Source organism: Abrus precatorius, unplaced genomic scaffold (genome assembly GCF_003935025.1).
Source record: "Abrus precatorius isolate BTA unplaced genomic scaffold, Abrus_2018 Scaffold7, whole genome shotgun sequence".
NCBI classification, from domain to species: domain Eukaryota; kingdom Viridiplantae; phylum Streptophyta; class Magnoliopsida; order Fabales; family Fabaceae; genus Abrus; species Abrus precatorius.
The window spans coordinates 10,425,103-10,452,687 of record NW_020874417.1 but is presented as its reverse complement, the minus strand read 5'-3'; the positions used below and the strand labels follow the sequence as shown (position 1 = coordinate 10,452,687).

General features: G+C 28.0%; 1 protein-coding gene across 1 annotated transcript; it reads left to right on the top strand.

Moving 5' to 3' along the window:
- Positions 1–22,602: 22,602 nt before the first annotated feature.
- LOC113871459 (flavanone 3-dioxygenase 3) lies at positions 22,603–25,077 on the top strand. Its single transcript, XM_027508555.1, has 3 exons — positions 22,603–22,839; positions 23,195–23,442; positions 24,498–25,077. Exons 1-3 carry the CDS (start codon positions 22,603–22,605, stop codon positions 25,075–25,077), a joined length of 1,065 nt encoding a protein of 354 aa, XP_027364356.1.
- Positions 25,078–27,585: the final 2,508 nt, after the last annotated feature.

Below are 27,585 nucleotides of genomic sequence, written 5' to 3'. Positions count from 1 at the left end.
CTACAGAGGAAAGTGTGATGTAGAACAGTTGCAGTAGTCACGACCCTTTCTGTTGTTTTGTCTTTTAACCAAAGAAAGAGATTAAGAAATGGAAACGGGAAATCGTGAAAACAGTAGAATATTAAAATGACTATTTTTACCTTTGACCCTTACAAATAAGGGTCCTTTGACAAAAGAAGGAGAAACGACAACTCAGACAAAAAAAAACAAAACAAAATACTTCTGTTAAAAGTGTATGATTACTAATATTTATTTCTATTACTATTTTTATAATTATGATTCATTAATTTAATTTTTTCAAAAATATAGTTTAATTTTAAAAAAATTTAAAACTAATTTCTATTTTTTTTCTTACCGCTACTTGTTAAAGATATAATTATATATATATATATATATATATATATAAAAGTTATACGTCACTTCTAGATAATTACTATCATTACATGAATATATGTATATTAAATCATTTTAACTAATAGTAATTGTTTTTTAAAATTTTAAATATTATAATTATAAAAAATGTAATATTAAAATTTTATTTATAATTTATTACTTAATATTTTAAAAATATTGATCAGCATCTGTAGGCTAAGTTGCAGTAAAGTAGAGCTGCGGCGTCAGAACAAAGTCACATCATACATTATGATACTGTAAACGGGGATTTAGAGGGGGAAAAGTCCGCAGAAGAAAATGAAAAATTAGCTGAAGTATTATAAGTATCGTATTTGTTAGTGTTATTTTAATTAGAATTAAAATTTTATTTTAATTTCAATAGTTTATATGATAAAAAATAATATTAAAGTTTAGTATATTAATATTAAATATCAATATCTATTATTAAAATAAAATTTTAATTAAATAATAACATGAATAATATTTATAAAACTATGCCTAAATTCTCACCATTTCTGTTAGTGTCTATTTTGGAATAAAAATTCTTGTTTTTTCAAGGCATGTTCATGTTTCAAGCAAATTTAATTATTGACAATTAAAATAAATTATTTAGTTAAAATATCATTGTTAGGACAAAAATGAATATTCAAGGAATAATTATTTATTAGAAAATTAATATATTCAATAGAACTTTATCTTTGCTAATAGCTAATTATACTCTAAAAAAACTAAAAATTACAAGAAAACTCGTTAAAATTTCTTTCAAACAACAAAAGCTAAGTAATGAACTATTTCACAATGAAACTTCATATTGTATAGTATCCCCTATTTGTAGAGTTTGGAAGAGGCCATCTTGTTTAATAATTAAGCAAACAACTTAAAATTGAATTTATTTTCTTTTATGATGTTAAAGAGTTCAATTTGGACTTATCTTCTTTTAAGATGAAGAAGAGTTCAATTTAAATTTGTCTTCTTAATAATGAAATGTTTAATTTAGATTTGTCTTCAAGTTTAATTTCTAACATCTTCCCTTAATTTGACTTAATCATCCCAAGCATATTCTTTAACTTTAAGAACAAATTTACTTTGAGTTGTAATTTGATTTTTTGTATTACAATATTTCACCATAATTTCTCCATCTTTGATCAAGACACGAATGTAATGATGCTTGATATCAATATGTTTGCTGCGACCATGAAAGACTGGATTCTTTGTCAATGCAATTGATTTATTGTCACAAAATATTTTTGTTGGACCATCTTGTTGATGTTGAAATTCACTTAATAGTTTTCGCAACCAAATTGCTTGAGTAGCATAATTTGTTTCTGCAATATATTTTGCTTCTGTCGTTGAGAAAGCAACAATTTTTTATTTTTTGGATGACCAAGAAAATACACCTGTACCAAGATAAAATATATAACCTAAAGTGCTTTTTTGAGTTTCAGTTTCTCCAACCCAATCACTATCAATGTATCCAATTAGTTTCGGCTTGTTAGTGTAACATCCTATGCTTTGTGTCATGCCTGTAGTATATTAATGAGAAAAATCTGTAGTACTTTATGAGCAGAAAGAAACCGTGTATGTACAGTAACCCCTAATGTCAACAGTGACATAACGTTGATGTCATCGGTGACATCATCGCTTACATCATCACTGACCTCATGCTGACATCATCGCTTATGTCATCGGTGATCTCACGCTGATATCATCGCTTACATCATCGCTTACATCACGTTGACATCATGCTAATGTCATCGCTTGCATCATGCTGACATCATCGCTTACATCACATTGACGCTGACATCTTCAAAAAAAATTCTATAAATAGAGGGGGCTTCACATGAAATTTTCATTCCCACCCAAGGTTCTCGAAGGTTCTAAGGTCATATCTGGCCATTTTCTCCCATACTAAACCTCCTAAACTTAAATTTCTCTTCATATCTGTGATTCTACGTCCGTTCTAAAGGATTTCAAGTAAGTTTCTCTAAGTTTGAAGTTAGATTTACCATTCATTTCTCTTCTTCTTCTTTTTCTTATAGATATTCATGATGTTCTTAGGAAAAACTCCGTTCTAGAGTAAAAATCTTCGGTTAAATCCTTGCAAAAGCTCTGTTTTGAGGTAAGGGGGCTCTACTTTATCATTTTGTTATGTTTATTACTTGTATTCTCATAGATCTTGTCATGTATGTGATTATATGTGGAATAATCCCTGTTTTATGAGAAATAATCAGTGAAAAGTGAGAATAATTAGCTGTTTATGTGATTTTATGATGAGTACATGGTGAAATTGTGATATTATGTTCAAATAGGGCATGATAAGGTATATTGAGAATGGTTGATATGATTTTATGATTTTGTGATATAAAATATACGAAGAGATGGATGTTTCATGTTTGAATATATTGTGTTTTATGTAAAAATGATGTGTATTGTGAATATGCCATGGTTTGATGTATATGATGAAAAGTATGTGAAAATATAATGAAAAATATGTGTAAACATGATAAATGGCATATGTGAACATGTGAATATGCTCGAAAGAGTATGAGATGGAAAAAGATATGATGTAAATAGTTACAGAGATACACTAGGGAAGTGGAAGATGGAGACAATATGGGATATCTTGGGGAAATGCAGGGTGGTGAGTGACATTCGGGATTGTGCACGGAATATTGTGTTCGAATGCACCACATGGCCACACTCATTTCTCGACTTGACTCCTGACCATTACCTTTGCTAAGGGGCCGTCTATTGCATGTGTTGTATCCGTATTGCATTGGGCCATCCAGCAACTATTTACATGGATGTGTAAGACCTCGAGATAGAGGCATCGGATAACTGTGGCCACAGGGCGCGGTAAGCGCGGATGAAAGTAAAAAAAATTGTGAATCTATGGAATATAATCTGTGTTGAGATGAGAATATGCTATATATGACACTGTGATATGTAATACCATGATGTTTTCTTTAATCGTGATAAGATGTGTGTGATGAATATGTGTTATGTATGAGTGGTAGGGTAGAGACTCACCCTTACACAACATTTTTTAGGAAATCAGGACGAATAGTACCAGGCTCACAGTGCATGGATGGATGAGAACTGCTATAGTACTTAGTTATTTTGAGTTATGTAATGAATATTTTCAGTTCTATAGCATTCTTTTGAAACAGTTGTAAAACTACTATTTCTTTTTATTGCTGATGAAAATTCTAGAATCTTTGTTTTTTCTAAAGTACTTATGAATTAATGAAATTTTACTCTATGAACCTTATATCATTTCCATGTCTGTTTCTATTTAGAGAGTTTTTGAAAGAAAATAAAATAAAATTACTCTACTATTTAACTTTTTATGAAAATTTATTATATATTGAGAAAAGAAATATAAGACGTTACAGTTAGAACTTGAATATAATATACCTTCCCAGCTTGCCAATGAGATTTGCATTGAGACTGAACTTCTTGCATTTATATCATTGAATATTAGATTTATTTTGAAAAGAACCATTACCTTGTGCGCCTTAGCTTGAGTTAAATTGAGGATTCATCCCTTTTCCTTTAAAGTTTTGACCTCTTTGATGTTGGTTTACCTTTCTTTGCACAAATCCCTCACTCTTTACATTTGTTTGAGCCTTTAATTCTTGCTCAGTCGTGCCACTTGATTTCTTGTTCATCTGTATCTCTCATGACTTTAAAGATGCTTGCAAATCATTTAGAGTCATTATGTTAAGATCTTTTGCTTCTTCAATAGTTGTTACTACGTAATCAAAATGAGTGGACAACGTACGTAGAACTTTCTCCATGATTTCTTTCTCTTTTATATAATCACTATTTTTTTTCATTTCGTTGACAAGTTTATCCATTTGTGAAAAATAACCACGAATGCTTTCTTCTCTACTTTGCTCCATCAATTCAAACTAGTGTTTCAAGCATTGCAACCTTGTTCATTTGACTGGATCAACTCATTCTGTAACATTTTAATTTAATTTTTCAAATAAAATTTTTTTACAAAATTGGGAATAATAATAAATTTTCATTTAAATAATTCCCAACACATGATTCCATCAAGTATTTCAAAATAAGAATGGATTACAAGTTTTTATCAAATGATACAAGACCAATTCAAATACATCATATTTTCAAAAATAAATAATTTAAGTCTTATAACAGTATCATTCATTCCTTCACTGAGTCCGGTGTTGATCGTCTTGCTCACCTGAAAAATAAATGTAAGAGTAAGTACTCTACATTATCACGCACAAGCACAGAGACTCACTTCACACATTACACACCCTTCCAACAATATTCAAATCATACATCCAACAGGCATAAAATAACATATGTCAACATTCCATTCCAATCCACACACAAGTGTGCTTACTGCACCATCGAACAATCCACACACGTGTGTGCTCACTGCATATAGCCACGCTTACTGTGGCACTGTGATCACAGATTTCTGATGCCTTCAACCTCAGGGACTTACTCAATTTCACCCCATGGATGGTCGTTGGATAACCCCCACTCCACAAATACCACATGTGCGGTACTGGCCCCTAAGCAAAGGTATTTAGTCAGAGGCCGAGTCCAACATCCTCTCTTCCCCAAATTATTTCTATCGCTCCCATCTTCCACACACCCAGTGTATCATTAAACCATTTATAGTTTTCCAACATTTCAAACATCATCACAATCACACCCAACATGTTATTCACACATATTTCCAACCATTCACATTATTCAATCATCAATCAATGGCATGTCTAAGCAGTCAACCACATACTCAATCACATCATGATATTCGATTTCACACATGGCACGTATGCCCACATCCATTCACATTACACTTAAACATCAAGTTCTTATCACAATCAAATTATTACATTATAGGGTAAAGTCTCCCTTACCTCGGAATGAAGACCTAACACGAAATCTATGATGAAGTGCTTCCCATATGAACTTTCATCCTAAATATAAGGAAAACCCTATGAGAAACTGAGAAATCAAAGAAAGGGATGAAAAACTGAAACCCTAACCTATAAAACTTACCTCCAAGCATTTCAAACATGATTCCAATCTTCAATCTAACCCACGAACGACTTTGGAGACAACTTAATCGATGAAATAGGGTTTTGAGTTGAGAGAATTGAAGGAATTTCGAAGAGAGGAATAAGAAATGGATTTTTCAAACCCTAAACCCCTTAAATACCCTTTTGGTCTTAACACTCTTGCTACAACGAGCCATCTCAGAGGAAACTACACTCTAGTTTCTACAGAATCTTGCTACAACGAGACTGCATTAAGAAATACAACATCCTTTGTTGCCCTCTCGCTACAGCGAGAATGCAACAAAATCACGCTTCTCGCCAAGGGCCTTCTCGCTATAGCGAGAACACCCTTTAGCACACATTTAGCCAATGTTTTCACTCAATCCAACCACATCCACAATTATACATACATATATATATATATATATATATATATTCATCTACATGTATTCACACATATACACATACATTCACATTATCATACTCATCAAATACTCATTCAAGTGGAAATTCACAATTTATATTAATATATGAAATATCATTACAAAATTCAGGACGTTACACCTTCATTTGTTTTGAGCAAAATTTCCCATGCCTCTTTTGTTATTTTAGCATGGATAATTTTCTTAAGAACAAACAACTCCACAGATTGACATATTAAGAACAAAGCTTTTTCATTGAGTTGACGATCTTTTTCTACATGTTGCTTATCAACTTTTGATTGTTCTTCTTCTTTTAGTTCAACATAGCCTTTTTCTACAATTTCTCCATAACTGTTAGTTTTTAGACATAGCTCCATCAAGTGTTTCCACATAGCAAAATTTGATCTACCATTGAATTTGAAGATGACTCCTTGTGCTTATTGAACTTGGTTTTCTCTTGTGCTTGAACTTGCTGCCATTTTGGATAAACAAAGCTCTGATACCAGATGTTGGCAATTACAATAAATTGCCTAGTTAAAATATCATTGCTGTGACAAAGATGAACACTCAAGGAATAATTTTCCTATTAGAAAATTAATACATTCAATAGAACTTTGTCTTGCTAATAGCCAATTACACACTAAAAAAAAACTAAAAAACTACAAGAAAACTCGTTCGAGTTTCTTTTAAACACAAATATCTCACAACAAAAGCTCAGTAATAAACTATTTCACAATAAAACTCTCTATTCCATAGCATCTCTTATTTATAGAGTTTGGAGGAGGCCATCTTGCTTAATAGTTAAGCAAATAACTTCAAATTGAATTTGTCTTCCTTTATGATATTGAAGAGTTTAATTTGGACTTGTCTTCTTTTAAGATAAAGAAAAGTTCAATTTGAATTTGTCTTCTTAATAATAGAGTATTTAATTTAAATTTGTCTTCAAGTTTAATTTCTAACATTAATTAATGTTCTTACTCTGTATAAAACTAATTAAGCATAAGATTTGTCTAATGATAATTCAAAGTAATTATAATTTAAATATAAAGATATATTTAAATAATAAAAAATATAAAAGTAAATAAATTAAACTAAATAAATAAATGTAACATAATTATATAGCTAAACTCATTAAAACGTGTGGCTCTATTTTAAAAAAATTATATAAAATTTGTAATTAATTATAAATAATGTCTTAAAAATAATATATATATATATATATAATGTGATATTATATAAAATTTAACTAAAAAATTTAAGTTTATTCATAGAATAAAATTTATCTTTTTATTTATATTTCATTTATTTTATCATATTCATTCTCGTATAAATGTTCGTAAATATATTTTAATTCTTAAAATTTAAAATATAAATTAAATATAAGCGCTTTTGAAAAATTTTATTTTTAGACCATGAGATAAACTAAATAAAAATTATTCTACACTTATAAGATAGATAGATATCACGCAGTCCTCCTCTTTTATATAAAATGTTGTAAAGCTCAAGAAAGTTTGTTCAGTCAAACGAAATTCATTATAGTAATTTTCACCACTCCCATAATATAATCGCCTCAAAAGTATACTTTTTATAGTGTCATCACTCGGTTGCATCTGACACTATTTTTTTTTTTGTTTCTCTTATACTCTCAATAGTTTTTGGATTAATTTCTAATATTTCACATCTAACGATTTAAGAAAATTATTAAACAATTTATTATACAATTAATATAAAATAATTAACGTAAACATATTAAACATGTAACAAATGTCAAAAAGAGAAAGCAAGAAAAAGGCGTAAACGAAGAATAGGAAACAAATGTATGAAAAGAAGAAAACAAGAGGGAGAGGAATAGAGAAAAATTACTTTTATTAACAATAAATATAAAATAAGAAATAAGAGAAAAAGAATAGAGAAAAATAAGAGAACATAGAACAAGAAATAGTGTTATCAACATAAAAATGGAATTAAAAGGACATAAGAAGAGAAAGAAAGTAACTGGCGAAGAAATAAAATATAGGAGAAGAACAAGAATCTTGTATAGATTAGGAACCACATAGACTAGGAACATGTAACCCGCAAAGGAGCACGATACATAAGAGTGTATCTGTATGATATTAGGAATTCAAATTCCTAGAATGGGGGTTAGAAATTAAAGTGGGTCAAAATTAGTTGTCATAAAATTTCATAGAATTGGTCCATGAAATTATAATTCTAATTTCAAATAGACATCTAAATATGATAATTAAAATTTTAAAGTTCAATTTTAATTTTAATGTCCAATTTAATTCTCAATTTTATACACCAAACAAGCACTAAGAAAACTTGAAGACAAAGAATTGTTACAAAAGTTTATTAAAGAAAATATTAAAAAAAATTTAATAAAAAAAATCTTTGAAACCATGTTTAAGTGCACGAGTCATTTACAATGTATTAGTATTTTATGACATCTATTAACTACTATACTCAATTCTATACATCAAACGGATACTAAAAAAACTTGATAATAAAGAATCATCACTAAAGTTTAGTTTATTAAAGAAAACATTGAAAAATTTTGAATAAAAAAAAAAATCTTTGAAACCTTTGTACCTATGACATCATGGGATTAAAATGGTTACTTTTTAATTAATTATATAAAATTATTTTAACTTTAAAAATATTTATTTCACTCCTAAAGAAAATAATTTATATTTTTAAAATCTATTATCATTGTTTTATTTTAATTTTTTAAGAATTTTATAAGAAATTTTAGTTTTACAATTAATCAAAAACATAATTTTAGAATGAAATTTTTTTTTTAATTTGAATTAAAAGAAAAAAATACTTATAAAACTATTCTTTTTATTTTGGATAAAATAAATAAATTTGAAAATTTGTTTTAATACTTTATTTTTTTAATGAAATTAAGAAAAAGAAACAAATTCATTGTTTTGAAGAAGAAGGTTTTAAAATTATGTTTTATTCTTTTTTAATTCAAAATTATATAAAAAAATTATCTAAAACAATTTGGTATTTTGGAATCAAGACAAAATTAAATTATTTTTTTTTGAGCTTGACGAATCAAGTTCTCACTTTTATGTATTTTCTTAATGCAACAAAAATTTAAAGTCACGTAATTTTGTTTTTAATCAAGTTTACATAAATTTCAAAGATTCCTTCTCGTTACTTCCTCTTGAAAAAAAATTAATTTTTAAATTTTTTTAAAATAATTGGTTCTTAAAATTTTGCATATGACATGACAAAAGTGATTTTTTACTTATAAAATATATTATTTTAATTTTAAAAATATTAATTTTATTTCAAAAGAGGTTATTTTTTTAGTCTTTTATTTTAAATTTTGAAAATAATTTTTTTTAAATAATCTAGTTTAAACAATGAAAGGAAATATTTTAAATTTTAGAAAATTAAATTTAAATTGAAAAATGATTATCATAAAGAAATTATTTTTGAAATAAATTTATTATTAAACAAGATTCAAATTAATAAATATAACTACTCAATAAATTCTTACTATTCAAATGACATTAAAATTATATTCATTATTCTATCAATATCAAATAATTGTGAATTCAAAACTATTTTGGGAATAAAATAATTTTAGACTTTTATTATGTTTTTATTGTTAGATATATATTTACTTTTGCATACAATTTAAGTTAACACGTAACTATTCAATAAACTCTTACGATTCATTATATGACATTAAATGTAAATTTATCATTTTATCAATATCATTTTATCATTATGTGAATTTAAAAAAATTTTAAAATTATTTTTTTAAATTTTTGAGAATTTTTATTTTATTTTCTTTATACATAGTAAAAAAAATATTATTTACAAACAACCTTGTATAAGAATGACAACAATAACAAAGATGCACCAATAACATAATATAAATGCGCACAACTTTATAAATTATTACAATATTTTATTTTATTTCTATTTTCATTAGCTAACAGAGATAAAGAACAAAAGGGAATACAAATTAACTAAAAAAAGTTATATTTTTATATTTTTTATAATTTATTATAGTATTTGATTTTTTGTTTGTAAAAAAAAGAATAAAAAGGAAAATAAAAAATAACTATAAAATTATTATTTTTAAGGTTTATCACAATATTATATTTTTAGTTCATAAAAAAAAGAAAAGAATAAAAAGTAACTAAAAAATTTACTTATTTTTATTTTTTTAGCGTTTGTCACAAGATTAAATTTTTGGTTTGTAAAAAAAAATAATAAGTGTTCCTGCTAGAGAAACATTAATCTTTAAGTCTCTGCTCTGAATGACGTTCTTCGAATGTCGCTGATGTGGGGAGGGTACCTGCAAAAGGCGCTCCAATGCTGAAGTCAGGATTCGGTTCTAAGTAATAAATGGTATTTAATAATGAAAAGTCCACCCTTTACTTGTACTTTTTACCTTTCTTTTATAAGCATTGTTATGGGTTAATGAGCCTGCTGAGTCAGCCTTGATTTTGGCCTTTTAGTTAATGTCGATAATACTCTGATTATTACTCTTAATTGGATTAATTATCTTGTAATCTTGATAACTAAGTATTCGGCCAAACTAGGCCGAATAGGTATTCGGTTTACTTTCTCTATATATAGGACCGAACAGTTCTCTATCCAGTACAGTAAGTAACTAAAAAAATTATTTTTTTAGTTTATAAAATTTATCATATGATTATATTTTGGTTTATAGAAGAAGAAAGAACATAAAAAGAGAATAAAAAGTATCTAAAATATTTTTTTATTTTCTTAATATTTATCACAATATTAAATTTTTGGTTTGTAGAAAAAAAAAAAGAAAGAACATAAAGGAATACAAAGTAACCAAAAAAATTAATTATTCTTTGATTATTTGTTTTCTATTTTCAAATAGAATTTTTTCTTTTGAAGAGTAAAACATAAATAAAATTTGTTTATTAAAATAACTTCTATTTTAATTTTCTTCTTAAAAATTATTTTTTAAATTATTTTAAAATATAAATTTTTAAAATTAAAACAAAAACAAACAAATCTTAGAAAATTATTATTTTTTAATATTTTAAAATTTATTACAAAATTAAATCTTTAATTTTGGAACAAACAGAGAATAAGAAATAAACATATGGAAAGACAATAAAAAAAATTAATATGAAAAAAAAAGTAAAAATTCTTTATTTTGAGAGTTCTTAATTTAATTTTGACTTTTTTCATTATTTATAATTTTTCTTGATTTTTATTTATTTTGATTTTCTCAAAAAAGGCTCAGTCATACCCTCATTTCATATCAAGTTTAAATAATTTAAATTTTTATTTTTAAAATGTTTTACTTATTTATTTAAATCTTTTTGAGGGTTGACATAATTAGTAAATATAAAAATAAAATAAATTAATGTGAAGTAGACTAATAATTTCAAAATTTTTATGAAAATAATATTAAAAAAATACTGAAATGAACTTCTGCTACAAATATTTATCAAATTGAACTTTTTTACTATTGAGGTTGACCTTTTATTTCACGTGCCTGGGATAAATTTGTTGATATAATTTGGTTTTAGAGCAACCGAATTTCGGACAGAATAATTTTTTTTCTGTTTTAATTTTTTTTTTGTGTTTTTGTATAATAAAAAAATATTATGTAATATTTTATGTTTATATATTTATATATTGTCAAATTTAATAATAAAAATATTATTTTAAATAATAAAATAAATTTTATTATTTGAATTATATTTTTAATTTTATATTATGTGAAATAATAAAGAATATTATATTGAATATGTAAATTTGTGTTATGAATTTTTAATATTAATATGAAAATATTATTTTGAATAAGTATTTGAATTTAAAAAAATATATTTGTATATCAAATTAATAAAAATAATAAAGAATGTTTGGGTATATATTTATTTGAATATGTAAATGTGTTATGAATTATGAATATTAATATGATATTTTAAATGTAACGAGAGAAATTTTAATATTAATATGCAAAAATGATTGAAAGGGCGGTAGCGTGAGAAGTAAAACTATGACATTTATTAATACAACGTCCTCTCAAGTTAACTTTCCTTTTTCTTTATAACCCGGTACAAAAAAAAGAAATCAATGGCAGGAACTAAATGCATGACTAATGTTTAGACATGTCTTCCTTGTATGACCAGGAGTGTGACAATAGAAACAATTTTTTGCACGATTTTATTGTTCTGTAATGTCCATCTCTGTTCTTATTCTACTGGACTTGGGTCGACCCTTTGAAGTTCTTTTCAGTTCTGGATTTGAACACAAAGTTGGGCCAATGTAGTTAGCCAATAGTTTTCGTGTCTTAGTTCTCCAAACTGACCTTCGTATACCTTATAAACTTGTTGTAAGGAATACACGAGAGATATGTAGATGTCAAAGTTGTGGTGTGCGTGTAAGCATGAAACAAGTACATGCGAACATGGGATGTAAACTTTTTGAAACTTGCCACAATCATACCACATTTCATTTAACCGTACAGTAAATCTTCCTATGGGTCGAACTTCTCTCGGATGTTCTGTTTCTTCCACTAAAAATCTAGTGCTTGGTTGGCTAAAGGTGATGACTCTATAAGTGTTCGCCTTTGACTATGCATTTTGAATTGCTTTAGTTGCAACCTTCGAGTACACATGTCCAACATTAATCATTGCATCTACTTCTCTGCCTCTCTCAATGAAGAACTTGTTGCAACGGGTGTATGTCGTCATGACCATGGAGCAAATTGGCAGATTTCTAGTTTTCTTTAAGATCGAATTAATTGACTCCGCTAAGTTTGTTGTCATGTGTCCCCAGCATTGTTCGTTGTCCCATGCTAGCGTCTATTTTTTCCTTTGGATATTGTCTAACTATTGTGTAGCTTCAGGATTATCATATTTTACTATGTTGTAATAGTAAAAGAATCTCGGTTCAGTCATCCCATATACTCAAAATTAAAATTACTCATATTGACGACATCTTTCTTAAGTGCAGGATTTTTGAGTCGTCTCGTAAAGTTTTGTGCAATGTGTCTAATGCAATAGACATGGACAAAATTGTTTTCCATCCAACCACTTCCACTTCTGGAGTATGCACTTCTTATGGCCTCGTGACAATTCGAAAATGAGGCACAACCCCCTTGCGGAGTTACGTACCTCCTTAAGTTTTTTTTTTAAAAAAAAGAACTATGCATCGCTGGTTTTACCTTCAACCACAGCAAAGGTAATGAGAATTAAGTTGTTGCGGCTGTCTTGCACAACTGTCATCAATAAAGTCCCTTTATATTTTTCGTACAAAAATATTCCATCAACTTGAACAATTGGTTTGCAGAAGACAAAACCATCAATGCATGGCCTGAAGGTCCAAAACAACCTCTTTAAGAACACATTTTCCTTGTCCAATAAGCCACCCTTATATGTCAGTTATGTACTCAATTTTTAGATGAAGCCCAGAGCATACAGTTGTATTGCTTGCAACATATTAGGTAACTTGTGGTATGACTCCTCCCAATCTCTGAATATATTTTCAATAGCATGTTGTTTCTCCAACTATCCCTTTTTGTAGCTAATTGTATAACCCATAGTGGACTTGATGTGAGCTATGATGGTTGTGATGAGTGTGGATGGATCAGCCTCAATAATTTCACAAATAGTTTGAGAAATCATTTAAGATCCTAACTTGTTATGATTCAGTGAAATGAGTGGGGAAACACATATATGGCATCTTTCAAGCTTTATTATTTTCCAGTGTTGCTCTTTAATGCGCAATATAGCTTGACATTTCTAGTCACAGTCGTTGTGAACGCATTCCACGACAAGCCTAGTTGTGCTTGACATCTTCATCTTGTAAGTGCAGTGATTGACAATGTGAAATCTATTTATGGCGTCTTGCACCTGTTCTTTTGTCAGGAAGTACTGGCCAACAAATAGTGTTCCAGGCGGATACACAACTATTTCACGATCAAGGACATAGCCAAACTCAGAGTTATGTTCATGTATTTGATTAGAGAAGTTCAGAAAATGTGAAGGTGGGTTGTATAATGGTAATGATTCTGATGGTGGAATATTTGGAACTGGGAGGGAGTCTTCATCATCATCCTGCTGTTGTGACATGATTTTATCTTTGTCCTCGCTAAAAGGATAAAAAACTTCTGTCGGGAGACCCACAATAGCATGTTTTTCAATTGGCTCTACTTCAATTGCTTGGGAGGGTATTTCATTGAGGTCCATGAAACCGCCAGTGTGAAGTTGTGTGTAGGACTGAAGGTCAGAATTCATATTATAAGTTAGAAAAGATGGATTAAAGGTTTCAAAAGTTTGGTAAGGTGAAAGTTGTGGTACCTGGGTTACGTTTGTGGCAAATGTAACATATAGTTCTATACCTGATTGAAGTTGATTAGAATCATAGATGTTGAAGAGTGCCTCAACGTTCTCATCATCGTTCAACTGAACATATGTGTAGTTGCTAACCCCCGGGGCAAGTCTAATTGGGTAGCAAAAATATATCGTTTTCAACCTTTCATTTTCGTCTCGGTGGAGTTTGGTGTGGATGACTTTCTTCAGCCTTTGTAGAGTCACTCCTCTCTTTAGATGTACCAATTTGGCTGATGGTGAAGTGAACGTGACTCCTTCATTAGGACATTGGTTAATGGTACCATCAGAGTAAACAATAACATAGATTGAAGACATTTCAAGATTGAACCAAGTGAAAGATGAACAAACTTAGAAGGAGTAGGTTCACAAGAACAAGCAACAAGATTAGAAGAGTGAATGAAGAAAATGAATAATCTACATAACTATTTATAATGGTATCATTGGATTTTCTCTCATTCAAAGTTTCACCACATTTTACGAGTGAGAGTGACCTCTCAATGACACCACATGCACAAGCTTTCTCTCATCCCAAGTAATGACTCTTTCCTCTGCCAAAAATGTTTTACGAGTGGTGGTGACTTCTCCATGACACCACACATGCACCTCTCTCATACCAAAGTTTATTTATAAATATGTTCATCAAGGCTATATGTTTTCATTCAAACCTGCATCCATCTTTGTTATGCGTTTCTTCAAAGGTTTCAAAAGTTCTTCAATCCCATTATTAAAAATGTTGTTGTGGAAGCAAAACGAACACAGGTCTGCCTTCATTGGGAGAACGATAAGTTTTAATAAATATGATTTTCAAGATCTACGTATCATGTTATTAATTTGTTAATAACTGCAGGAAACTGAGAACATGATTTCATCTTTCTGTCATTCAATGCCAGAACTCAATCCTTTAAATGTTCCTTTACTTGAAGAACTTGGTTTTGCTAGAGTGGCAAAGCTAAGGCATCTTAAGGTGGATCATGCATTGATAACAACTTTGGTCGAGAGGTAGATACTTGAAACTCACACGTTCCATTTTCCAACAGGGGAGTGCACCATAACCCTGGAGTATGTTACACTTCAACTGGGGCTAAGTATTGATGGATTACCAGTCATTGCTCCAACAATGTTTGACTGGGAGGATATGTGTGACTTATATCTCGGTATCGTGCCAGTCAAGGGAGAGACACTTATTGGCTCTATGGTGAAGTTAAAGTGGCCGAGAGACAATATGTTGCCATTACCAGATGAACTATCTGAGCAATAGGTTCACACTTATGTTAGAGCATATATATTGGGTTTGATTGGAGGTGTTTTGATGCCTGACAAAACCGGCAACAAAATTTATCTATGTATTTATCTTTATTAACTAATCTTAGAAGAACTAGAAGATATAGTTGGGAGTCTGCTTGTTTAGCTATGTTGTACAGGAAAATGTGCAAGGCCACAGAAGTCAGGAGCAAAATAATAGGTGGTTGTGCATCACTGTTAATATCCTAAGCATGGTATCGCATGCCATATATTGCACCAATTTCCAATAATCCACCAACATACCCTCTAGTGTGCAGATGGAGCGAGGGTAGAGTCCTCAACTTTCAGAATAAATCTCATAATGATGTCGTAAGGTACAGATCAATGTTTGACCATATTCAACCTAATCAGGTAAATCTTCATAAATAAAATTTTAATTTTTTCTTATTTTATTTTATTTTATATATTATCTTATTTAACAAAGTTAATTTTATTTGTAGTTTTTATGGGTATCATATCAAGAATTACAAACATCAATGCCTATGAAAGCTTACAGAGATGTCTAAATGTGGACTTTTTTTGCAATTGTTAAATGGCACTAATCAGATAGAGTGAAATTACAGTTTCAGCTCTTACAAGAAGTCCCTTGTCCACCCAATAATTTGCATGATCTCCGCATAATTGACATGAGAGGAAAATAGGATGAAAATTGGATCATAACACATGCTCGATGGATTGATGTGTGGAACAATAGACGTGACCCGACATTAACGACATTAAAGGGTCATCTAATGTCAGGCCCATTGTGTCACACACAAGATTACATGGAATGGTACATTGCCAATTCTATCTATTTTCAATCTGTGCCACCACTACTACAAGATCCAAGGAGGAGCCACCAACCGCTAAACACTACCACAACATTTGCCACTGGTACAACTTTCATACCGTTTGTATCACAAGACTGCATTAATTCCTCCACTAGATATCACACCACATGCAAACATAATGGACACAAGACATTCGTTTGCAACAACTTTAGAGGATTTTTTTACAAACTTATTTGGAGTTGATTTTACAACTCCATCTTCAGTACAAAGTTACATGTAGTCTCTTTACCAACCATATTTTTCTAATGAACCTGGTAATTCTTCAGCTACATTCCAACAACTAGAACTTGATAATCCTCCACAAGTTCATCTTGAATTTCTACAACATCAAACACAACGATGAAACCCAACATGTAACAGACGTCGTCTTCGTTGTGGAACTGGACATCATTACGGAGATAATGATACTGAAAATCACTATTGAATGTTGTTATCAATATTGTGTTATGTGTTATTTTTATTATTAAATATTTAATGAATTATAATTTCTTTTAAATATACTTTTAAATTTCTACATCATATTTTTTATTATTTTTATTCATCTTATTTACAAATTTTTTTAATTTAATAAAATACTGATTCAAAAATATTTTATCATTTACATATTCAAATAAATATATACCCAAATATTCTTTATTATTTTTATTAATTTGATATACAAATATTTTTTTAAAATTTAAATATATATTCAATATAATATTCTTTATTATTTCACATAATATAAATATATAATTATTATTTCATACAAATTAACATAATATAAATATACATTTTCACATAATATAAAAATAAAAATATAATTCAAATAATAAAATTTGTTTTATTATTTAAAACAATATTTTTATTATTAAATTTGACAATATATAATTATATAAACATAAAATACTACATAATATTTTTTTATTATATAAAAACAAAAAACTAAAATGAAAAAAATTAAAATTCTTTCTAAAATTCAGTTTCCTAAAATCGAATTTCATCAACAAATTTATCTCAAACACATAAAATAAAATATCAGAATTCGGTTCCTGAGGACACAAATTCTGTACTTCAACAATAAAAAGGTTCAATTTGATAAATATTTATAGCAAAAGTCCATTTCAGTATTTTTATTTTTTTTATATTGTTTTTGAAGTGTACCCGTCCATAGACCCTACATTCTGTCCTTAATGAGACAATAGGTTCGTTGCACCTAACCGCAAAAGAAACATACTTTCTTTGTTTTGTTTTCAGTTGAAACAAACAAAACAAGGCATGGGCAAAACATTACAGTTAATTGGGAGAAAGAGGAGGTTACAAGAAAAATAATAAAATGTGTTGAGTTTTAATTACAACTCCTACATAGTTTTAATTGATTAAGAGTTGGTATCTCGTGTGCCTTGTATACCCTTTGCAAAAGAATCTTCAAGTCCTTTTCTTTTCTAGCCCCTTCTGTGGGTATCGTCCGTGAGCAAGTGTTGTGAGGGAATGTGCTTCTATGTCAGAGCTGAGAGAGAAAAAACCAAAAAAATAAAGAAATAAAAAATCAGAGTGTAGTTGTGTTTTAATTACTTTATTACAAATAAATATTAAAAACTTATTTTAAAATTTTATTATTTTTTAATATTTAATTTTATTTTTAATAATTTTATTATAATGATTTTGTTTGCTTCTAATGTTTTTTATAATTTTCTCTCTAATGCTTTTTTGTCCTCCTTAATAGGAAGGCTAGCCGTATGGTTTAACTTAGTTTAGTTTCACTTGTTTAAATAATAAGTTTAATTTAAAATTTTTAAAAAATTTAATTAATTAAATAAGTTAAAATAAGTTAACTTTAAAAATATTAAATTTTTATCAAAATTTAAAATTTGTAATATTATATTAAATAAATTTATATAAAACTTATAATATAATATTATATTAAGTAAATTAAATTTTAAAATAAATAAAATCTTAAATTAGAAGAAGATGCGATAGTATTTTTGAAATTTATACAAATTCTAAGTCAGTTGTCAAAGGAAGTGATGTAAAAAGCAATTTCTAACTAAGTTTTAAAAATAACCAAGGTAAAAAAAGACACGATATTATTTTTAAAATTTATGTAAACTTTTCTATATCAATTATTTTTATAATGATGTAAAAAGTACTACAATTTTTCATGTTTATAACTGTAAACTTTGAATAGGCATAATTTTTAGTAAATGATTTTGACTTATGCAAATTCTATGTCAATTTTATATAACTTTTTGAGATCTGTCCACTTCTTAAAGGGGTTGTGACCACCTATTTTTCAAAATTTTAATATTTTTTTTCTCTTTTTTCTAATTTTTTATTTTTTATTTTATCATTTCCCAAAAATAGGTGTATAAGTAAAAATCAAAGTTTTGTATTGAAAGTTATAGCCTTTTAAACTTTTTAAAATTATAAATTTTTTTACATGATTCAATAAACAAACAATGTAAAATATTCTTTCTACATTATTATTTCTAGGAACTGGTGTAGAACCAATTCAAATTTAAAATTTTCAAATATGCACCAATGAAATAGCATAAATTGGAGACGTGCAAAGACTTTTCTAAAGTTTTTGAAGTTTCTATTAATTAGGAACATGCATGGACAACGAACTTGACAATAGTTTTTCAGGTATATCAATGGTTTTATTTTGCTTCATTTTTTGTATTTGCTTCTTCATTAAACAATTTGATGAACACTACATATTCTTTATGTTACAGATACAAACAAAGATGAACAATGACGAATACAATGAACAAGATGAACACGACAAATATATATTGATAATATTAAAAATGCAAACGTTAAAACTGTCAGAGACAAAAAATCAACATCATTGAGAAGACAAACATGAACATGAAGAACATTTTCTACATCGATTATTATGAACAACTGATATAAAGAGCGTATATAATCGATGTAAAAAATACACTTTTTATATCAATTACAAGAAATTAACACATTTTACATTGATTATTAACAACCGATGTAGATGCGAAACTGACGTAAAATGCCTTTTTAAACCAATGTAAAAAGCCCTTTTTTCTACTTTTGCGATGACACTATAATTTTTGTTCCTTCTGAACAACCTTGTACCATTGCACCAAGGTTGATCGCATCTACCATTTCATGATTGAAGAAGAAACTTGCTGAGGCTATAAAAAAAATTGTCAGACCTAAATTACAAATCAAATGGACCATGGAAAAGTGGAAAGGAAAGTTAGCCATAATTGTACAACAATTGTAGAATGTTATTACTCAAGTTGTGAAAAATAAACCACCTTTTGAAGGAGAGAAGTAAACTTGAAGTTTAGGAACTGAATCTACCTTTTGATTTTTGTTATTTTGACTTGTTTTGCAAAAAGAAGTACTTGCATATTGGCCTATATGCCTATATTTTAAATAATGTTAGTTTGAACCACTTTAATTTGACATGTGTGTTTTTGTCTCCTTTTATTCATTAACTAATTATGGACTGTTTTATTTTTACAGCTCGTTAAGTCATTATTCAAATGCTACATTTAAATATGAACATTAAAATAAAATAACTCATAAATCAATACATTAACAAAATAAGATATGTCATTCATTAAAGTGTAGATTGAAGATATATTAGACATTGAGACTTATTTTCCAAACCTATTTCCCATTACAATGACAAACATCCCTCAATTGGTTCCTAAAACAATTTTCTCCAAATATGTGAAATTTAGTTTACAAATTTTACATAATATATTACTACCATTATATCAAAAATTACAAGAAACGAAAACAATCTTCATGAACAACATAACAACAACTTCAAAACTCAAATTCTTTTTTTCAAATTTTCTATAACTCTTTACTTCTTGTCTCAGTTGTGTGTCTTGTTTAGATATAGTTGGTCCATCCATCGAAAAAACCCACAACACTTTTTGTATCAAACAACTCAAAATAAAAAATCATAAATCAACAAGGCAAACATACCTTATAGTTTAGACACCTAAAAATATGCCTCTATAGTTTTGTGTAATTTTGTATGTGTACATTTTTACTCTACCTTCACATTTACAATACGTTACCATTTTCCCTCATCGGCTACAACTCACAGCACTTCCTTTGTTTTCCATCATCCATTCAAAAGCATAAGTTGCCATGAACTGGTGATGCAACTAAGAAATTAGGATTCCTAAAGCTGAGTCAAAGTTGTAAATCCTCCATGTCCTCCACATTCTCCACGTTATATTTCTTCTAATGCTGCGAAGACAGGAAAGGGAGACATAAATTATTTTGTAACTTTTTACATGTATATAGAAATTAAGTGTAACTTTTTTCAGGTGAGGGACTGTTTTGTAAGTTTGTATAAGTATAGGGATGAAATGTATAATTTAACCTTTTAAAAAATGAAGGCTAATGTGACGAGAAAGGATAGTAAAAAAATAAAATAAAATTTCACGTTTTCCTTTCACAATGTGAGGGACAAAGAAAGAGAACATGAAATTGTTAAGTTATCAAAATTTGAAATTCTTTAGCTTTTGGTTCGGAGAGAATGAAGAAAACAATGAAGTTTCTCTGAGGTGTTGGATAAGGCCTATGCCAAAGACGCTGAGAAGAGGTGCATATTCAACTACAGGTTCGCTTGGCGGAGTGAACTGCATCCATATTTGCACCCTTTGTTGCGTACTGTTCTCTAAAAATTATATAAATAAAAAGGAATGAATGTGGAAAGAACTTTTTCAAAATTTGAATAAGAGAAAATATACTGAATTCTCATTGATGTTTTGCTTTTATCGATATTAAACCTAAATCAGAATGGATTAATATCTATAATTGTATAAAATTAATTTAGCTTTCAAAAAATATTTCACTAAAAAAAGAATAATTTGTATTTTTTCATTTTTTTTATTTAAAGTACATGATGATTTATGAGAATTTAGTTTCTCTAAGATTCTTTTTAAATTCCTTTTTGTTAATTTAAGTTTGGATTAAATAAATAAATTATTTATATGAATTATTGTTTTCTTTTTTTATTTTGGGGTAAAAGAAAGGGATTTTAAAAAAATCATTTTGAAATATATATATATTTTTATTTCAAATTAGGTAAAAAATTATTAAAAAACATTTTTCACTTTTAATTTCAGAAAATAAAAAGTTTTAAAATTAATTTTTGGTATTTTTAAATTCAAAATTAGCTAAGAAAATATTTACACAAAAAAAGAGATTTTTATTGTTTTATAATTAAAGCCTAAATTAAAAAAGACTTTATTTTGAGCTTGACAGGGTTCTCACACATGTTTGAGGTGCAACGAGAGATTCAAAATCATGCAGTTCTGTTAAAAGTTTTTAGAATGATTAATTCTAATTTAAAAAATACCTTAGTTTAGAAAAATAAATTTAAAAAAGAAATAATTTTATTCTTCAAGAAAATATAAATTTTGAAAATGTGAAAAGCTTAAAGTCCGTTTTAAGAAAAATGTGCAAAATTGGACTAAAGGAAGAGAGCAACACAGATAAATAAATAATGACAAAAGAGAGATAAACTCAAATGAAAAATACAACATGACCTCATCTGGGTCAAATTTCACTATTCTTTCCATATAATACAAATTTTTCTTAACTCATTATTGTTCAAGGAGAAAATAAGATATTTTTTCAAATATTTAATTTTTAAACTGAAATTAAAAAGATTTTATTGCGAAAGAAAAACAATTGGAAGTGAGGTGGACTATCTAGACGCAGAAAAAGAAAAACATCTGTGGATAAGCATGAACACTGTTTAACGGTGTTACGATTCAAACATCATCACATTTGGAACATTTCATAACTACATATGACATTAAATTCCTTGATGTCACTTGATTCAGGCCCGTTTTGCATGCATAAATGGCTCAAATATTATTTAATTTGGTGCATATAAGCATTTTGTCTCTTGCTCATTAGAGCCGTTTTGTCCCCTTATAGTTGGATACACTTAATATAAAAAGGGGAATACAACACAACAGCAAAATTGGCTGAACGTGAATGCTATCTAGTTTTAAATTGTTCTAATTAATCTTATTCACGAAACTAGACCAAGTTCAGATTCTTAATGGTAAATCAAAAATGAAAGCTGTGCCTTGCATTCTCGAACACATTGCTCTTCATTATACCAATTTGTATGGGTCTCAATTCAAGGCATGAACTAACTTAGTCACCAAGTCTTGGCTTCAACTCGAGCTATAAAATGCTATATGCTGTAGCGACTCATTGTAATATATTTTGGTCTTTCAACATAAAGGTAACAATGAAAATGGGGCGTGATGAGAGCACAAGCTCATTCTCCACCTTAGAAAGTGCTCAAGAGAAGGATCTCTCTTGTGTCCCTCAACAATATGTGATTCCAACCTTGCATAGGTCTAACTTAGCACCCAAAGAATATGCTAATGTTGCTGTTATTGACGTGGCTGCGCTTAAGAATGGCTTAGCAACAAGGTCTCGTGCTATTCAACAAATTAGAGATGCTTGTCGTCGTTTGGGTTTCTTTCAAGTAAGTTTTTTATTTCAGGGTTTTTTTAATGGATATAAGTAGCTTTTTTAAAAAGTTAAAATTGTAATTACCTTTTAATCTAAAACGTTTTCTTTTACAATTAGTATTACAAACAAGCAAAATACAATTTTTATTTTACAATTAGTATTTCATTGTTTCCTAAATTTTATGAAAATGACTTGAAATGGGTTTTCTATTATATAATACTAGGTTGGTCAATAAAGTCTCAAACATGTTATATATGTAGCGAAGTTCTAGTTGTCCTTTTATTTGGATGATATTTATAGCTATTATCGTATATAGAACAATCGACTATATATGCTTTCGCCCCATGTTGGAACCTGGAAACTTTCAGGTTGTGAACCATGGAGTGAACGAATCAGTGCTTAATGAGGCCATATCCGTGGCTTCCAAATTCTTTGATTTGCCGACAAAGGAGAAGGTGAAGTTGTTGTCAAATGATGTGCACAAGCCAGTGAGGTATGGGACGAGCTTAAGAGATGGAATTGATAAGGTCCAGTTTTGGAGGGTTTTTCTCAAACACTATGCTTACCCTTTGAAGGATTGGATTCACATGTGGCCAGAAAATCCACCCGAGTACAGGTTTTTTCATTTTTTTTATGTCAAACTAGTTGAGTAAGATAATTCACAGCGAAATTGGAGTGCAAAAGTTATATTATTTTGCATTTTTAACAAATTAAACTTTGAAGAATAGATTGGTTGACCTATATATATGTTGGCTTCATATAGAGAAACAAACACTTCAATAACTTTGTAAGTGGTATGTAGGGAGCTTTCCACAATCCTTGGAAACCACATCAATCCAATTTTCAAACAACAATGATCATGCAACTGAAATATTTAGTTCAAGCAAAATTTTGATATTAAACTCATGATTCCTTTCATAATTGTAAAATACAGGAGGAAGTATGTTTCTTAATTTATTAGACACTTTTCATAGTCATACCTGTTTTATTTACAATCATTATTTTATATTATTTATTCCACTTGAAAGTTTGAACTCAATTTCCAACCTTAATGGGATGTTGGCCACGTTGCCGTATAATCTGAAGTCTTTGAATGCTGTGACAAATCTTTTGTTGTGTTATATATGTCATTAACTCATCTGTTGGTCTTTTCTGGACACTGAGGATAAGCTTTAACATTTGATTCATAGACATTGAAAATATACATAGTCAAAACAAATATTAAGGAGGCAATTGTCTGCATAAGACAACTAATGTAAGACATTTTTCTATATATTTTGGAAAGCTTTTCCTTACTCTTTGTTCTGGTTAGAAAAACTTCCATGAATTACTCGAGTTAATCCTAAAGGTATGGATACCTACAACCATCAAATTTTATATTCGAAGCTCGTGAATTCCATGTCACATACCTAACAATATTTCATTGTTCACTATTCATTCATTTGGAAAATTGATGTACTTTACTGAATTTTAACTAGTGATTTCTGAGTGTAAAATTTTTTTACATTATCAATCAAACATGCATTATTATATTTTCAAAAAGGGTTTAACGCCTCAAGTAATTGTGGTGTTGTAATTAAACTCTTTTAACAATATGATAATACATTGAATGATAATGTAAAAAGTTTTACACTAACAGAGAAGTTAAATTTTACCCTTCAAAATTTACAGGGGAAAAATGGGAAGATATTGTGAAGAAGTGAAGAAAGTGGGCTTAGAGGTGATGACAGCACTCATTGAGAGTCTGGAATTAGATCCTACACTTCTAACCACAAAGATTGAAGATGGGATGCAAGTCATGGCAGTGAATTGCTACCCACCCTGCCCTGAGCCAGAGATTGCGCTTGGTTTACCACCACATTCTGACTATAGTTGCCTAACCATTTTGCACCAAAATTGCCCTGGGCTTGAGATAATGGATTTGGAGGATGGTACATGGAAAGTAGTGCCACACGTTGCTGGTGCCCTTCAAGTGCATGTTGGTGACCATTTTGAGGTATTGAGCAATGGTTTGTACAAGAGTATTGTGCACAGAGCAACCCTTAACAAGGACAGGACCAGGATCTCAATTACTAGTTTGTTCAGTTTGGGGATGGATGATAAAATGGAGACAGCTAAAGAGCTTGTGGATGATAAGCATCCTAAGAACTATAGGGAAAGCAGCTTCAGAGATTTTCTTAACTTTCTGGCATCCAATGACATTGCTGAAGGGAAGAATTTCATTGACATGCTCAAGATCAACTATAACTAATGGTCCTTTAAATAAAATACATATGAAAAAAATGCAGTGGTTCCCACCTCCATAAATTTAAGTGCATGAATTAGTCATCTTGAGATAAAAAGTGATCTAGCTTTTGGTGTAGTTTGGTTGATGTAATAAACTTCACTGGTTTGGTGTTCTTACATATCAATAAAGTACCTATTTGTGCCCTTCCTAGTGAATAATTTGTAATTCCTTTTATAAATGCACTAGCATGAAGATAATGTAAACGCGATCTTTTGGGATATTAAATAAATTTGGTAGATAAAAGTGTAAGGTCTCAGATTTGTAACATTAGAAAATGCCTTTGTTGTCATTTTCATTAATACTCAAAATCACATTCTTTTTGGCCAGCGATAAAAATTATAGTAGTTTTACATCTTTCAACAAGCAATAGGTAAATGATAACTTAAATGAAATTATTTTTGTTGTTAAGCCAACAGGTTAATGAAACCAAAGAATTTCGCCATTGGATTTTCTAAATAGATGTAAAAATGGCGAATTAAATAAAAATAATGAATGTGATATTGGAGTTCTTTTAAATTTATTGACTTCATATTAGAGTTTGCTTATCCAAACTTTTGAAAGCACATGAACAATTTCAAGTTCATTATACAACGCAATTATGAGTCAAACTCTATAATTTATTGAAGAAGACAATGATTTTATTCTTTCAATATTCTAACCTTAAAGAAATATTATTATCAATTGGTTTATGTAATAGAATAAAGTTAATAATGAAAATAAAATTGTCAAATGTGTAACTGAAGCCGCTTTTATAATAAGAAGAATAAATCAGATGTTTGAAGTAGAAATGCTTTTATTTTAATAGATTATGTAAGGGTGTATTATGCTAAAAATAAATAAAACTTTGTTTTTCTTATTATAGTAGACAATTTTGACGAAAAAGTTACTTAAAAAATAAAAATGATGCAAAAAGTAAAAAAAAATAATGCAAAAAGTAATTTCCATTTAAAATCATTCTTAGAAAATTTTATAACGTCAAATAAAATTTTCTGAGTTCAATAAATAATTAGTAAAAAATATGATGTTACAAATTCTTTTATCAAAACTAAATTTGAAGCTTTCCTTTTCTAAGAAAAAAAACTCTAAAAAATCTTCCTCTATCTCTCGACTCTTTAAGACGTGTAAGTTACAATATTTCTATTTGTTTTGATAAAATTATCTAAGGAAAGTCACATGTTAAATTGTTAATTCATTTTTAGTATCATGATAGCATGTTTTTAATTTTAGAAAATTTAGAGCATTTTAATATAAAGATATTTTTTTTTGTCACCTGTTAGTTTAGATTTTTCAAGGACCAATATTCTAATTATAGATGTTTTGTGCATACATATTTAAAATAAAAATTCATAAAGTCTGGTGAAAGAAAATATTTGCATCCAAATTTAACATAATTTTTTTTTTTTAAGTTCTTAAACATAATGTTGGGCATTCAATTATCTAGCTTAGTGGCGGATACAATGCAATAGTATTTTATTTTATTTTTTTTAAATAAAAAAAAAAAAATATATATATATATATAATTTGATAATTAAAGTAAAAAAATTTATATTTTGTAAATAATTTTATATATGATAAAATTATTTTAAAAAATATAATTTTTAAAATATTATTTTAACTTAACTTTATAACTATAAATAGTATATATCAAAATAATAAAGATTTAATAGAATTAAATAATTTAAAATAATATTTTTATTGTATAGTGTAAAATAATAATTATATATCAATAATTAATATATATTAAAAATCATAAATTTATGAGATAAGAATCTTGAAAATAAAATTTAAATTAAAAAAATAAATTTTTTATAAATATAAAAATAAATATTTACAAAAAATATAAAAATTTATATAAAATAAAAAAATTAAAATAACAACTTTAATCTCTTAAATTTAGATCGAAATTAAAGTAAAAAGTGAAGCCATATAATTTACATGTCATTTTTAATTCATTTAATTTCAAAATATTTATATGACAACTTAGGAAAGAGAAGAACTTCATTAATATTTTATTTTACAAATAATAGACTCGCTTTTATTATATAAAATTAATTAAAATAAATTAAATTATTTAAAGACTAACTTACTCTTTTCTTCCTTTAAAGAATACATATATTACACTGTCTTTTTTCTATTTTAAAATATTATAACTTCATTCCTTAAAATATTTAAATGCCTCAAAATTTAATTTATTTTAAGTTTTTCATTAAAGTTTTGTTAACCAAAATATCATTTTTAATAAATTTTATACTTGTAAGTCAATTTTAAAGACCTTAATAAGTTCAATATGTTTTTCAAAAGAAAAAAAATTAGTTATAAATATAAAAATAAAAATAAGGTGTAGATAAAGATGTTTAAAAATTTGTCTGTCATAAAATAAAAATAAAAATACAAAAATTTTTACTCATAAAAATATATAAGATATAGATATTACACTAGTGTTAAAAATTTATATATATATATATATATATA

Excerpts from the sequence above, each read along its gene's own strand:
- LOC113871459 (XM_027508555.1), top strand. The coding sequence starts at position 22,603 with ATGGGGCGTGATGAGAGCACAAGCTCATTCTCCACCTTAGAAAGTGCT. Across the intron at positions 22,840-23,194 it reads GTCGTTTGGGTTTCTTTCAA|GTTGTGAACCATGGAGTGAA; the intron begins GTAAGTTTTTTA and ends GGAAACTTTCAG. Across the intron at positions 23,443-24,497 it reads GAAAATCCACCCGAGTACAG|GGGAAAAATGGGAAGATATT; the intron begins GTTTTTTCATTT and ends CAAAATTTACAG.